The sequence below is a fragment of the Corapipo altera genome, unplaced genomic scaffold (assembly GCF_003945725.1).
Source record: "Corapipo altera isolate COAL_440 unplaced genomic scaffold, ASM394572v1 24b, whole genome shotgun sequence".
In the NCBI taxonomy this organism is placed as follows: domain Eukaryota; kingdom Metazoa; phylum Chordata; class Aves; order Passeriformes; family Pipridae; genus Corapipo; species Corapipo altera.
This window is the reverse complement of record NW_020884888.1, coordinates 5,919,061-5,934,812: the sequence shown is the minus strand read 5'-3', so window position 1 is coordinate 5,934,812 and position 15,752 is coordinate 5,919,061. Positions and strand designations below refer to the sequence as shown.

Below are 15,752 nucleotides of genomic sequence, written 5' to 3'. Positions count from 1 at the left end.
GTAAAAAATAATAAACGGTAGGTCCTGTACATCCAGATCCAGAAACCACAGAATGGGTCCGGTGGGAAGGGTGAGTCATCTGGTCCAACCTCCCTGTTTAAGCAGGGTCATCCTAGAGCACATTGCCCAGGATTGTGTCCAGACGGTTCTTGAGATCTCCAGCGAGGGAGACTCCACAGCCTCCTCTCTGGGCAACCTGTGCCAGACCCTCGGTGCACAACATAGCTGTGAAAGGAAAAAGAAAAACTACCACAAAACCCCACGGCTTTTCTTTAAGCTTTGGCTCACTGCCAATCCCGGGAACGTTCCAGGCCCTGGATCACTGCGCCCCTCAGAAGGCTCCCCACACCCGGTGGCTGCTCCCAGTGCCAACACTGAGAACATGTGCACCTTCCCCACTAAAATACAGCCCATCTACAGAATTAAGTGACCACAACATGACCAAGGACAGCAGAGAACTCTCCTTATTTTATTGTCACCTTTTCATTTATAATAGTAGATAGTACAATAAAGTAAGTTAACAAAAAAAATCTAGTGCCAAGTTCCACTCCAAACCATGAGTGTCCATTAGAAGTCAAAAAGTGTTGCTCCAGGTTTACAGCGACATTAGAGGACTCGGTCACAGAGGATGCCACTAATTTTATGCTGTTTCCAGAGAGCAACCCATCCCATGGCTCAAGACTCCACAGCTCCCTGAATGTTGGCTTTGGTTCATCTCACACCAGCCCGGGAGATCTGGGGAAGAAAATGGGCCAAGGGAGTGTGTAATTCAATTTCCATTCTCCTAAAAGACAAACCATTTTGCCCAGATGGCAAGTCCAAGATGTGTAAACACAGCCAGAGCAACACAGCAACTGGAGGAAGACAATGGGATAAGTGCAACTAAGGCAAAAGGGAGTAACTTCTGTTTTGACGTGATCAGGGCAGGTGGCTGGGGTGAGGAAATGATTCAGTAGCAAAACAGGTATCACAGTACACCTGGACTACAGAATCATTGAGAATATAGCTTAAGCTTGCTTGAGATCTATATTTACAAATTCTAAAGAATATTTAAAATCTCTTCCTTCCCCTTTCTCCCACAATTGTAGTCTGCTGCACTTTTCAAAAGCACAGATGCTTGCTTTTACTGAAATTTAAGGCTATTATGACAAAAAAGTGTAGGACTCCTCTTCGAAAACTAAGTATAAAAGTCAATCCACTCTAGAATGTCTTTGATAACTCTAAATACAACCATCTGTTTTCCAAAACAACTCATTTTTATATTTGGAAGACAAAAAAATTTATACTGCAGAAGTTGGTCTTCATACACATTCTTTTGTCCTAGAAATCAAACAGACACCAGGAGTTATCACTGTAAGGTAAGTTCAGCCCAGGACACCCACTCTCTGCTGAATACAGATGTGCTGGTGGGAGAGGTTCACCATCACTCTCTTTGCCTAAAAGTCCCAGATCATCAAAAGATCTGCTACAGAACATCCTAAAATTAATTCACCTTGCTTTGACACAGGCTGAGGATGTACTCACATAAGCACACCTCGAGAAGCAGCAGCTTCTGGGAAGAACTGCTGGGAAGATGATGTCTGCCTGCAGCCTTAAGTGTTCTTGCCTGAGAGAGAAATACAAAGGAACAGCAGAAATGGACATAGTTCTAGCCATGGCCACAGCTCCCAGTTCTCTTTGTGGGCACGAGAGGATTACTTTGCTTATTATACATGCACCTGTGAAAGCTCAATCCATTAGAGGACCAATAGCTGTGAGGGTGAGGATCCTTTCCATCACAGGAAAGTGGATGATTCTGCATTCCCTGAATTAGGCAAGTGTTGCTGGTGGTTTAAGAGTCAGCTGAATCTGGTCCAGAAGCAGCAACAGGCTAGGCAAGTCTTCACAAAAATGGCTACAACCAACGCTTCTTCCTCTTAACCCTAAAGTGCTGGGAAAAATGCACCATGACCAGACTAGTAGCCTAGGATAAAACCTCCACAGTCCTACGATACCATTTCCTAACATGATAGATAAGGTTCCTAGGAGTTTAGACCATGAAATCCTCCACAGATGCTGATAAGAGAATTTCACAAGGAAAAAATACAAGCTTGAAATAACTGGTTAACAACATGGCAACACAAATCTTGGTATGGTCAACCAGCATTTTTAGAATAGTGACCCTTTCTAATGCAGGACTATCGCTTCATTTGTCCAATGGCATTTTTCACTAAAAAGAAAATGCTCCTCCAATTACAAACATCAAAGACAATACTTAAATAATAACACTTTAGGCATTGTTTAAGTTTTATAACTTATTAGAAGTTAAGATCTTTTTACATACATTTCCTACTTTTATCTTGAAAGGACAGCTAACATTAAAACATATGAATAAGGGCTCACTACCTGAGGGCCATTTCGAAACATTCTCAGTCTGACTCATTTGGGATGAAAGAGCTTTATTTTTCCCACAGAAAGAGGCTCCTTACCAGTCACTACTTCACCAGCAGCTATGTGTATGACTGACCTACCAACCAGAAGCATCAGTGAAAAAGCAACTCCTATTACAGTTGTGTTAGCTACAGGCAAACATCTACAGTATGGTCAGAGGCTCTGACCAACAACTGCAAAGTCGGCTGCACCCACTCAAAGTTCCTATCTCTGGCAAAAACCTTATTTTTCACCTAACAGAGAAGGTTAAGCACAGCACATATCTGACTGTGAGAATCAGTCATAACCCTCAGACAAATGGCATTGCTAAAATAAAGCTGTGTCACTTTGCAATGTGTTATAAAAATTCACTGACTGCCTTAACATACTAGAAATAATCACTGCATTTTTCCATTAAATATAGCATCATGAATTCAGTAAAATCAGAAAAAAGTATAAAAAACCCTTTCAAAATAGCTCCTTAATTATACCTTGCTTGAACTGAACCCTTGGTATTTGAGCAGCACAAGTAATCTCATTTCATTTTCCAACATATTTTAAGACAGAACACAAATAATAAAAATACAAATAATCTATAAAAACCACAGTACCTCAGAAATCTATGTAAAAAACATACATCTGTATCAAGGAGCTCAGTAACAACTTAAAGCACCACTCAAAATTAAGTACCATACATGTTACAGTACATTCCATTTATTATGACATTTTAAGGCTAAAATAGGTACAACTCCCTTATAGTCAAGCTTTCTTATATTTATAAATGCATACAAACATTAAGTAGATACAAATGCGTAGGGTTTTTTATTGCTCTGAACTGTCTACTAGAATGTTCAGCTTTCCCAGATGTTGTCTCAGTTTGCCTTTTTCAATCAAGCTGAAGTCCTACAACTGCAACTTATAGCACTTGTACAATTATACACCTTCTTTGATTTGAGCTGTAAATAAATTCAGAGATACATCAGACGAAATTGCCCATCATCAAAAACTTCATAACTTAGTTAACTAAACATTCATCCATAAGATACGTAATTCATCACAAAGATTAGTTCTGCCATTCTTCAGGAAGGATTTTCTTTTCAGAATAATATTTCTAACCAAGCGGCAAACCAGCAAGAAATGATTGACTGGTACCAGTCTAACAGACTGGGTTTAAACAAGAAAAAAAACCGGAAGCTGGATATGTGCTCCAAAACAAAGAGCAAACTTTTCTTCTTGCTCATAGAGCAATTATGTTTCCTAATTATGTAAGGCGATGCCTCATTCTGCCAATGCCAAATTCTTTGACTGTAACTTGTCCATTTCTTGACCAATATTTCCTTCAATGGTATCACACTGGGCAAGAAAAACCTAAGAATAAGAAACAAACAAATGTCACTGGTTATGCAATTTAGCAGTGGAAGGTGCCTCTTAAGAACAGAAAGTTCCTATCCTGAATCTGAAGATGCCAACTCAATAACCACCTTCCAGCTGTTTTGATCATAGCTTATTCACAACTGCATTTACCCAGAACCCAAAAGAAACATGACATTTGATAAGGCAACAGCATGGCTGCCCATCATCACCAGTCCTGCCGCTGAAGTACTTTCATAAACAATAATGGTTCAGACATTTCATAAACAATAAAGGTTCAGACAAGTTAGTGCTTCATTCAGTTTGGAACATGACTTTTAAGCTCCTTTCCAAAACACATACTTCAGAGGCCAAGGGGTGGGAATGACAAACCTACTCAGTCAAATCTAAAATGAGCTTTCCTTAAACCAAGACCTCTTCTATTTCTCCGGACTACAGGGCACCATTGAACCTTCATCTTTATCAGTGAGTAGCATTTAAGCCAATAAACGATTTTAGGCCAATCCTAAGGTAAGCAAGTACACTGCAGTTTCTGAGAAGATTCTTCCATTAGTTATTCAAGTCTTGCACTTGGTTTTGCTATGTCTGCACCAGACTCTAACAGTCAAACCAGACATTTCACGTGATTTACATTAAAATGACACTAAGAAACCTCTTTCCCTCTAGAGCAGCAAACTCTTGTGCTAGGTGAGTGTTTCTCAACCATCACACTGTTTTCAACCAATCCAATCCCTTGAGCCATCATCAACTCACGTCATTAAGGACTTGAGGGATGAAAAAAATCAAGGTGATAACAACTGCTGCTGCTGGCTGCAAGTGTTTTATACCTATCTCCACATCCTAGAAGATATATGACTGCCAGCAATAGAAGGCAGTTAATAGCTCCCCCTTGCTTTCATGAATACTTAGGAGTAACAAGCATAACTTGCCACCGTTTTCTTGTTCTTGCTCTGGAAAAACAAACTGTTGTTGACTGCTCTGGTCTGCAACCCCTAAAGATTCTTCTGCAGTCCTCAAAGGGTTCATGACCTACAGTTGTAGAACACTGTGCCTATAAAAGCACATCAGTAATTCTGACCTCTGCTCAACGGAGTCTGTTTTATACTTTAACAGCAATTCTTATTCAAAGCCCCACTTATTTCTGCTGTAACTTCACTCAAGAGTGGAGGTCTAGTAGCTTGCCACAAAGTTTATAGCCATCAGTCCATGCTGCTGTGATTAGGCATAAGGAATCAAGAGCATGTTCAGAGCCCCATATAACACAGCTACTCCAGCAACCACCTTCATTCCAATTTGCATTGTCTGAACTTACCTCAGTAACTGAGTGCAAATGCTTTGTCCCTAAAGCTTTAACTAAAACCATTTCTACTACAATGTGCTTCTTTGTAGGCCCTCCTCTAAAATAGATGGCTGTTTTAAAAAACTTGTGAAACACCAATATGAAGTACTTAATAAGGTTACAGTAAAAGACAGATTCTTTCAACTCCATATATGAATGCAAGGTACTTACACAATTAATTTTTAGGAGTCTAACCTGGGAATAAAGCTAGCACAATACAAATAAAACCAGTAATACAAGTAGCATTAGCATTCATTTATGTAAATTTGACTGGAAGGGGCTGAATTCCAGTATTTATTAACAAACCTTCAGTTCAATGTCTCTAAGCAAACAATGCCTAGGAATTTATAAGCATCATACAAAAGCAAAGCAACTTAACCCCTCGCCCCCAGCTGCTCTTCTGTACAGATTTTATTTTAAAGACCTACTCTCCATACAAAGTTGGTACATTGCAACAGAAGCTAAATTTTCCAAAGAACATCTCTGGCAAGGTCAGGAGTAGGTCAGCAGGAGTTACAGCTGACTGCATCCTTGTGCCCAGACCTTAGTCATTACTCCAATCCACCAAGATGCAAAAAAGAAGGAATGATCAATCCTGTTTTCCTTACTAGTTATACTTTATAAGAATTATTTAACATTATCACACAGCAAAAAGGCCAACCATTAATGTAAATGGCAAGCATTATCTGAAACCAGCATGAACAATGAAAATCTGTATTGTTGTATGCTGGTTTATAAAGTATTAAATACCTCCCAAAGAGAGGTCATAAGAAATACCAATGTAAGAAAAAACACTGAGAAAATCTAAACAGCTCATTTTCACAAACTCTTGTGTACAAGTGCCCAGCATTAATGGGGAAAAAAAAAAGGAAATAAACCGCCACCAAAAACAAACCCAAAAAAACTCACCTGAACCCTCTTCACTAACCCCTTCTTTTTGAGTTTGCAATCACTGAAATTCTCTGGCAGATTCTGCAGTAAAATAAACAAACAAGTTGATGAAGCTTAATGGTGAAATTAACATATTAGCAAAAACTGAAATTATCAAAGAATCCTCTGAACAGGCATCCTGAATGTCATGCCTGCTTAGTGAGGATGATTACACAAGAAAGAATTTATAAGAAAAAGTAATATAAAAAGTCAGGCATGAGGCATGCTGACTGCAAAAAAACAGAGCTAGCAAATTTACCACTTGTCTTTAGGTAACATACAGCAATAAACTACATAATACATTAACTCAATCACTTGCTATCATTAGAATGTATCATCAGTAATGCAGACATTGCCAGTCTGTTAAAGCTGTATATCTGATCATCTCTGCAATGTACTCATGGAAGGCAACAGATGTGAGGTGTTACACGCTGTCAGCTTTTAATTTAATTAAAATTGCATCATTTTCTGTACTCCTACCACCCAATATATTCATGTATTTCATCCTGGCAAATGTTACATGCTTTGTCCTTTTCGAGCTATGTGAAAGTGGAGCGTTGCTGGGGAATGGTGCTCAGGTTTATGATTTTTTTTAACAGTTATAATACCTGTACAGATAATTATCATTATATAATGCTTATGTAAACATGTTTAGAAACATTGTGCTCTCGCTGTTGAAAATGCATACAATTCTTGGAGTTTCTCATTAGTACACCTTTTATTTTCTAATCTAACTCCAGATTAAGAATAGAAGTTTCTTTATAGTACTGTTTCATTTCAGCAAAAATGTGAGCCCCTCTGCACCGTTTAGAGACATAAACTTTTGTAACAATCAAAAACTAAAAAAAAAGGTGCTCTTTCATTGCTCAGACAAATGGTTTGAACCCTCCTGTTTGTTGGCCGTGCCACATGCGTTGTTGTGAGGCACTTCAGCTGGGCTGTCAGCTGTATCACCTTCCTAGAGGAATACTTCTTAAAGCCTTTGAGGTATTTCACTGGTGTTTCCCTCTTGGTTCCTAACAGCAGGGTGTCTGGAGCAGAAAGCTACAACGTGGTTTTCACTAATGAAACAAATCCATGACTGGAGTCATGAGATGGCATTGCAGGGAGGCTGGACAGCAGCAGGTAACATATTCAACTGTGGAGACCCGTGAGGGGGTCTCTCATGCTCTTGGTGTGTGTCCCTGAATCTTTCCTGGGGTGCTGACAGACTAATTAAAGATGTGGAGACCCAGGAGGGGGCCTTTCTGTCTGCATGTAACCCTGGACAGGTTAGCTGAACTGCCCTCCAATCCACACTGCTCAGTGAAGGGTCCCCATAACAGGACACTGCAGACACATTGGTTGGGCACAAGAGTCTTGGCTCACCTGGGGCAATGACAGATTAATCGAAGGGTTTGAGAAAATCTTCCCTTTCATGTGGTGATGCTCCTTCAGCTTTAGAAAAATTGTCCTCTGAAGCTTTAATTTTATGTTTATGATCCACGCTAAGGGATTGAAGGATTATCAAGTGCTTATTGATCCAGATAAATTCAAAAGTTTAGTAGTAAGTTCTCATCTTATTGTATGTGGCAAAACTTCCCAGAAGTCTGGCAAATGTTTGCTACAGGCACAATGATGGTTTTTCAGAATACTCCTTTCTTTTAATCCTTTAAATGTTAATTTGGTATAGATTTACCAGATGACAAGTATAGCAGGGACAAGGAGAAGTTAAGTTTCATCAGAACAGCACAGTAATTTAAGTTCTAAAGAAGAACTATAACTCAAAAAAATCCTCAAGAAAGGAGGATGGGCCACCAGAGCATAATTATGAGTCAGTAACACTATCAATGTCCTCACTCCTGATACATGCAATTTGACAGATTTGTCATGAACTTATGTAAAGAAAATCAGTGACTGGTATTTAAGAAGAGACAGCTTTTTTTTCAATTGTTAGAACAACCTGTTCTCTGCAATACTGTCTTTCTAGATTACAAATCTGCCATTTAATAAAAAAACATAATAGATCAGATAGCAATACTGATGACAGAGTTCCTGTAAATTGGAGCAGGCTCAACAAGTACATACTGCCATGACTATGAATTTCAATTTTCCTACTGATCTCAGAAAAACTTTATTTTCTTGAAAAAGCCTTTCAGTTATTTAAAAACCTGTGCCAAATGATCAGGTCAAGCATTTTCTGTGTTCTACTCACCGACATTTATAATAAGTAGTGTATTTTGACTTTTACTTCTGGACCAAATGTGGTGGAAGCAGTAGCTATTTAAACATGTTAAAATGTTTAAGTTACAGCTACCCTACTCAAAAGCATCCCTTCAAGACTTTTCTTTCACACTTCTGGTAGTGACGACGTATTTTTTCTCTCACACTCCAATACTGTAGGACTACAAACTTACTTCTCTACTTCCCAAATCCCTTCTTTTAAATTTATAGTTGTTGAACACACACAGCCTAGCAAAACTGAGTATTAGTTCCAAACTCAGTGCCTCTAATTAACAAGCTTGCCTGCTAACAGTAAGAAACAATATGCAGGATTCCTCACCTCTGTAACCATCCAAATCTCATTTTGTATCAAGTTACTCAGTTTTGAGTGATCCAAATAACACACGAAAGCCAAAACACTTAAATGAGCTTTCAGAATGATTCTGCCAAAGACAAAAACTAGAACATTTACAGTGTGAGCTTGCTAGCGTGTTCCACTTTTACAATGCATCATCCATTCTTCTCAGTCAGTCTTATTTTTCTCCTTTTAATTTTTTAACATGCTGTTGATTGAATCAATAGCACCTCCGCAGGTTCAATAGCATTTAACAGATTTGTCTGAACTTTTGCTTTTAATTGGCTACCAGTTCTAAGATACAGACAAAACCCTTTCTGGAAGCTTTACACTTCACTGCTTTGCATTTCTGTTTACCACTTTTTACTTCAGTGGAACCCATTTATTGTTCCTATATATACCTCATTACCATTCTGTATTGCTGCCTCCGTATATTGCACAACTGCAGTACAGTCAAATACCACCTCAGTTGGCTGGTGGCCTGTTCATCTGATCTGGTGTAATACCAGCACACTGAACACCTACATTTTAAAATTCCACCCACCTACATGTATCTCATCTGCAAGATTTCACGGAAGTCCAGTTTTCACGACAAACCCCACAGCCAGCTTTGTATATTAAAACAAATAAGTACGCAACTTCAATCAGTGATAATGAAAACTCTCACATATTTCTTTAAAAAAAATGAGGTTTATCAATGTCATAGGCTCTTACACAACAAAGTAACAAACATCTGTTACAAATTTTGAAGGACACTAATTATACTTAGTGGCTGTTCCACTTTCACAAGAAACACCCTGGTTGTGACAATCTTCTATTTACCTCTGTACAAGTCCCTTATTCTCATCCAGCTCTCAGCTACTACATGATACAGGAAGATATATATTATACTCTGGAAATGTTAAGGTTATGATCCATTAATAACTGTGAAGCACTTGGATATAACCCCAGTACATTCCAAAGAAATAATCCAGTCCTCAATACGCAGGCATCTCAGATAAAAGTACAGTCAGTCCACATGTGATTGACTAGAAAATTCTTCAGTCTGTAGGACCTCCTTCTTCCTGTATGATATAGAATATAAAGTGTATCTCACTGGTTTTTTTCCCCAGACCTTTACTGCTACCACAAAGTTTGCGAAGATAAACTAAAAGGGCAAAGCTTGAGTAAAGGATACCCATTTCATGTAGTCTTAACAGGCTGCTGCCCCAAATGAAGCTCTTCTGTAGAATGGAAATCCATACACAGGCATTAATGTCACCAGTTAGAAACAGAGGCTGCCAAATAGTCTTTTGGAGGCATATAGGGCCAAGAATTGGATATTAAAGAAAAAATGAGCAAAGGAACTAACTAATTTTCAAAGCCAAACTAAAATTTCTAGTATGTTTAAATATCAAATAAATTATAAGATATTCTTAACAGCAAATTTCTGTTGAGATTTGACCCTCTTCTGTGGTTAGTTACTTACAATGGCATCAATCTGTTCCAGGGTTTTCATGAACTGCTCTGCAGTTCCTTTTATCCTCTTGTCCAGCTGTTTTAGTGCTTCTGCTTGGAGCTCCTTTGCTAAAAATCCCTGAGGAAGGAAAAACAAAATTATCCCATACCCTACAGAATACTCATCTTAGAAGATCTGCCAATCCACAACAGCAGAAAACATCATATACTATTTGTGTAGTTTCAAGCATGGTAGGGACTCCAATCTCAATCTGTTTTCTATCGATCCTTGACACGGTAAATATAAGATCTGCTAGGTTTACTTAAAAGATAAACAAGTAACAGATATTTTCCTTTGGACTTTAAGTGAATTCTTTAATGTTTTTCCAGATATAAAGAATATAATTTATCCCACATGAAACAAAATTTACCTTTTTCCAAAGAGTGCAATGTCTCTATTTTGCAAACTCATAAATGGCGTTTGAAGTTCACTAAGAATTATACAGGACCCTTGGACAGTTAGGAGGGGCAGCCTATTACTGACTACTCAAAACCTTTAAACTGTTTTGGTTGGGTTTTTTTAATACATATACCTACAAAATTGTTTTGCAAAGATATAAAGTGATACAAAACTGGCATACCTTCTGGATACTTGTGAACTCTTTATTAACTTCCTCTAACTTATTAGCTATTTGCTCCACTGACTTCTCCAAATCTTTTAACTTCTTTAATTCAGCCTCTTCTTCTGGACTATTCTGTGTATTCAAAAGTACAACATTCACAACTATGGAACAAGTGGATACACGATGCAGCTAAAAAGCAGCAGCAGTGGTGATACAGACAGAAAGGCTTCTGTTGGTTTACATACTACACTGTGGCTATTCTTTTCATATTCGAGAATATGTACATTCTCATGAATAAGCTTCTTCCAAAGCTTGATTACAAATATTAGAAGAGTAAGGTATATAAACACACTAAATGAAATTAAATTGAAGGGAAAAAGGAAAAGTGCAAATTTTTTTTTTTCTTATTGTTAACTTAGCATTTTTAAAGTAGAGGTAGCATTTACATCACAAGATTATTACCTTGTCCCCTACTTGGCAAAGCCAGCCACAAGTCCTTTCACCAGAAATAACCCAGCAGACTCAGTAGCTACAGTTGGGGGAGGTTTTTTTTAAACCAGAAAAAAAAAAAGATGAGCAGATAAGGTCATCGGTGTACAGAAGGTTCATGAGCACTGACAGTAGATTACACAAAGTCTTGTCAATAACGTAAAGCAGAAGCCAGTCAATAATGTAATTTCAGAAATGTACAAACTGCAGTTATTTGCAGGGTAACGTGAGATTGAATTCAATTTTGTGGATAGGTATACAAAATTAGGTTAATGCTGTAACCTGTTTCTGTGTTCAGCATCTGACTTACTGACAAAAATTACAATAATTTAAGGGGAAAAAAAAGGTCCAAAGTCAACACTTACCCTTTTCCCAATCAACATGACTTTGCAACCATTTTTAACACCAAGTGCTGATAACGGTTGTTCCAGTTCTTTCAGAGACTTTCCTAAATGAAAAACGAGAGAGAAAAAAAAAAACAGCTAAAGTAAGGTTAGTGGCATAAGAATGTCTTTTTGAAGACATTCAAAACATTGACACTTGAAAGTGACTAAGATGAAATCTTATCATCTATAAGAAATGTTGCAGATTTATAAGTTACCTTTGTATATCAGTTTCTGAAAGGGAACTGGAACTCCAGTGACTTGTTCAATAAGTACAGCCATGTCTTGTAGTGTAGGTTCACCGTCTTCTTGTTGAGAAGCAACCTGAATACTGTGTTTTTCGTTGCCTAACAGAAAAACAGAGTAACAGTAATACCTAGAAATACCTAGGAAACATTACAGAAAATCCATTTCCAATATTTATTTCCATTAATGCAAAAAGTTCTCAAACCACTGATTCTCATGTACAACCATTATTTTCAATCCTTCCTCTTGGAGTGACTGACCTGAGTTGAAAGTTTTGGTTTAGACTGTAATAATGTGAAGAGTTTGATTGGGTGTATTTTACTAACATAATGCTCCTGCTAAATATTACTCCCTATCTCTTTTTTAAGAGTACAGATAGTGTCCAGACATTCCACAAGCTGAAGCATAAAAGCCACACCTTCCTGCTGTATCCCATTTCCCACTTGTAGGAACTTTTAATAGCATGAGTCTTGGTATCTGAGACAATTTATCAGTTCCTTTGCTCCCCACTCCTCATACGTGAGAAACAAGCAATCAGTATTTACCCTGTGTTGCCTCCACACCAATTAGACAGAATTCTCACAGTCCAAAAACTACTTCTCGCCATAATACTACTGATAAGCAGCCTTAACCACTTTGAGGAAGTCCCAGCTTATCTGTCACAACCCACTTATGGAGCATCCTATTCAGACTCCCTAAGATTACTTGCATGCAGTAAGGAGGAAGTTCTTAGGAAAAAAGGAGTATGCCTATTAATCTCTGCTTTGCAACAGACCCTTTCTATAACCCCCTGCTCCCATGCATTTAAGATCTGTCAATCTGAAAGCACCCACAGGAATCAACCACCAGTGGCTGCATGGGAAATCAAGACAGGCATTTTTTACTCTGCAGAAAGAGAAAAGTCCTGAGCAAATACCAGAAATAAAACTATTCTCATGCCACTAATTTTAAGTGCATGTATCTTTGATAAAGATGAGTGCTAGAAATATCGATATTGAAATACTCCAGCCTCCCACAGTCACATGAAAGGGACACTGTGGCCTCAAAAACTTTAAAGCTCTAACAATACTTGTTAATTCTAAGACATTTTTAAGCTCAAAATTACATTATGCCCCTCTCACTGAAGCATTTTCCATAAACAGAACTTCTTCCCAATTTGTTGTGGGAAAAAAAAAATCCCACAAAGCACAATCTCAATATATTTCAAACGGTTGTTTTGATATATACAACTGCTTTGCATAAGGGCTCTGCCTATGGGCAGTTGAGAAAAAAACCAAAAACAAGCATTAACTGAGGAAAAAACCAGATGAAGCCTGTCTAACTAGAGAACCAGTTTAATTAGAAATTATAAGTACCACTTTGGGCAGACTGTAAAAAAAAAAATTACTGTAAATTCACAACAGAGGTCCTCAGTGGAGCAGAGATCCACCTGCAGCCTGTGGAGGAGACACACACCAGAGCAGGTGAATGCCCTAAGAAGGTTATGGCTGCTTTGAGAAGCCTGCACTGGAGCTGGCTACTGGCAGGACCTGTGGCCCTCTGAAGAGAGGAGCCCACGCTGGAGCTGATTTGCTGGCAAGGCTTGTGACCCTGTGGGGAACCCACACTGGAGCAGCCTGTTCCTGAAGGACTGCAGTCAATGGGAGGGACTCATACACTGGAGCAAGGGAAGAGTGTGAGGAAGAAGGAGCAGCAGAGACAGAGTGTGATGAACTGACCACAGGCTCCCTTCCCCTGCACTGCTCAGGGGGTAGGAGTTAAAGAATTTGGGTCGAAAGTGAAGCCCAAGAAGAAGGGAGGGGTGGAGGAAGGTGAGTTTTTCTCTTTTAGTTCTCATTATTGTACTCTGATTTGAATGCTAATAAACTACGTTTCCCCAAGTCGGGTCTGTTTTGCCCGTGACAGTCCCTGGTAAGTGATATTCCCCTGCCTTTATCTCAGCCCACCAGCCTTTCCTTGTATTTTCTCTCCCCTGCCCGGCCAAGGAGGGGAGTGACAGAGTGGCTTCGGTGGGCACCTGGCGTCCAGCCAGGGTCAACCCTCCATACTTGCAGATTGTGAAGTGATGCATGTAGGTCTACTGCTGTTCTGTTTCTCAACCCTAATTTGCATCTTTCCCCACTTTCAGTCATGCATGCAAAACTTTACTAAAAACATTTGTGCAAATTGTTAAACCAGCATCTGACAGCAGCAAGTGTAAATCAGACAGCTGAAGCCAAAGGTGAATGATGGCTTCTCTTTGCTATTCATTAATGACAAAGTAATTATCAGGTAAGAAAAAAATAGGAAAGATGAAAACATTCTCACATAAGATGACTGTTGGCAAAGAGCAAGATGTTGGAATTATAAATATGTCAATATCATTAAGTTATTGACATCTTTGCAAATGAAAACCCCTCAGACCAAATGGAGCTCTCTGAAGGCATCAACGAGCACATGAATCATGACAATTCAAACATGTTATTCCATAAAGTTCCTCACCAAAGACTCTTAAATAAAACTACCAGGTGATAAAGAAAACATTTTAACAAAATAATGTAACAATTTGAAAACGTGAATGGGCAAGCAGAAATAAACTCTAAAGATGGAAAGAACATCAGTGTAAAAGGAACACAGGCTGAATTTATTATTCAATAATTTAAAAAAATCTAGTAAAAAATTTAACAAGTTTTGCTAACAAAAATGAGCAGAATACCTTGCTGACTTAATACCTTACTATCCTCCTCAGTCCTCCTACTGTCTCACTTCACCAAAATTTAACCATGGTATTTCCATACTGTGGAGTCAGGGCTATTCTCACCTCTTCACACTAACTTTTTATATTTATTTGCAGATATAAGACCATCTTCCCTTCCTCCGTCTTCTCCCTCCTCCTATTTCTTTTTTTGAGGAAGAAAACCTCAGCTGTGTAAGCCGGCCTTTGAGTGACCCATTCCACCAGGTCAGCACCCATCTGTCATACTGAAGAAACCACACTCTCTGTTGCAATCTTGCAGCCCACTAGCTGCAAACATCCAAGTACTTTTCAACAAAGAAGAAGAAAACCTATCAGGTAGCACCTGCCTTTAACATGCAGTGCTGACTTCAGCAATATATTGCATCTAAATGAAGATTACTACTGAACAACAGAATCACAGAATGGGTCAGGCTGGAAGGGACCGCAGTGGGTCAGCTGGTCCAACCTCCCTGCTCCAGCAGGGCCATCCTAGAGCAGATGGGACAGGATTGTGTCCAGATGACTTCTGAATATCTTCAGAAAAGACCACTGCACTGCCTCTCTGGGCAATCTGTTCCAGTGCTCGGACACACTCACAGTAAAGAAGTTCTTCCTCGCATGCAGGTGGAACTTCCTGTGCATCAGTTTCTGCCCATTGCCTCTTGTCCTATTGCCTGGCACCACCGAGAAGAGCCCGGATCCATCCTGCTGGCATCCCGCCTTTACACATTCATACACATTGACAAGGTCCCCTCTCAGTTGTCTCTTCTCGGGGCCGAACAGGCCCAGCTCCCTCAGCTTTTCCCCGTAAGAGAGATGCTCCAGCTCCTCAATCATCCCCGTTGCCCACCACCGACCCCAGCTCTGCGCTCCCTGGCAAAGGCCGCCCTGTCCCCTGCTCCCACTATCCCCCCTCACAGCAGATCTACGCCTGCGATCCAGCCGGAGAGAGACACTTGGAAGCGGTGGCCAGCAAGGAGCGAAACCTTATGGCAGCAGCCGGGATGGAGAGCGGGCCGAGCGGGGCCGAGCCGGCCCCGGCCCCTCCCCGCTTCGCCGGGGCAGCCGCGGCCCGCCCGCCCCGCCCTGCACACCGAAACAGCCGGCCGGAGCCCCCGCCGCCGGAGCCGAGCCCGCCGGCCGCTCCCTTGTCCCGGGGCTCTTACTGTAAGTGACGGTGACGGTCACCGGCGCTCCGGGCGCCGCCATCTCACCCCGGCACAGGGAAGCGTCTGCGGCACCTCCCGGGGCG

At 40.0% G+C, this 15,752-nt stretch overlaps 1 protein-coding gene across 2 annotated transcripts; it reads right to left on the bottom strand.

Annotated features, from left to right (window-relative positions):
* Nucleotides 1-450: 450 nt before the first annotated feature.
* BAG1 (BCL2 associated athanogene 1) lies at nt 451-15,750 on the bottom strand. 2 transcript variants are annotated; one of them, XM_027643801.1, is made up of 7 exons: nt 15,667-15,750; nt 11,757-11,885; nt 11,521-11,603; nt 10,685-10,798; nt 10,075-10,182; nt 6,029-6,091; nt 451-3,777 (listed from the first exon to the last, which is right to left on the bottom strand). In XM_027643801.1, exons 1-7 carry the CDS (start codon nt 15,707-15,709, stop codon nt 3,688-3,690), a joined length of 630 nt encoding a protein of 209 aa, XP_027499602.1. In that variant the 5' UTR covers nt 15,710-15,750; the 3' UTR covers nt 451-3,687. The 2 variants fall into 2 exon arrangements, with proteins under 2 accessions (XP_027499602.1, XP_027499603.1); XM_027643802.1 differs by lacking the exon at nt 10,685-10,798 and having other exon boundaries at nt 15,667-15,746.
* Nucleotides 15,751-15,752: the final 2 nt, after the last annotated feature.

Bases quoted from the DNA above. Each gene is read 5' to 3' on its own strand.
- BAG1 (XM_027643801.1), bottom strand. From the start codon at position 15,709: ATGGCGGCGCCCGGAGCGCCGGTGACCGTCACCGTCACTTACA. The intron at 11,886-15,666 runs GTAAGAGCCCCG...TTTTTCTGTTAG, and splicing joins GACCGTCACCGTCACTTACA to GCAACGAAAAACACAGTATT. The intron at 3,778-6,028 runs GTGAGTTTTTTT...TCTTATTCTTAG, and splicing joins GGTTAGTGAAGAGGGTTCAG to GTTTTTCTTGCCCAGTGTGA.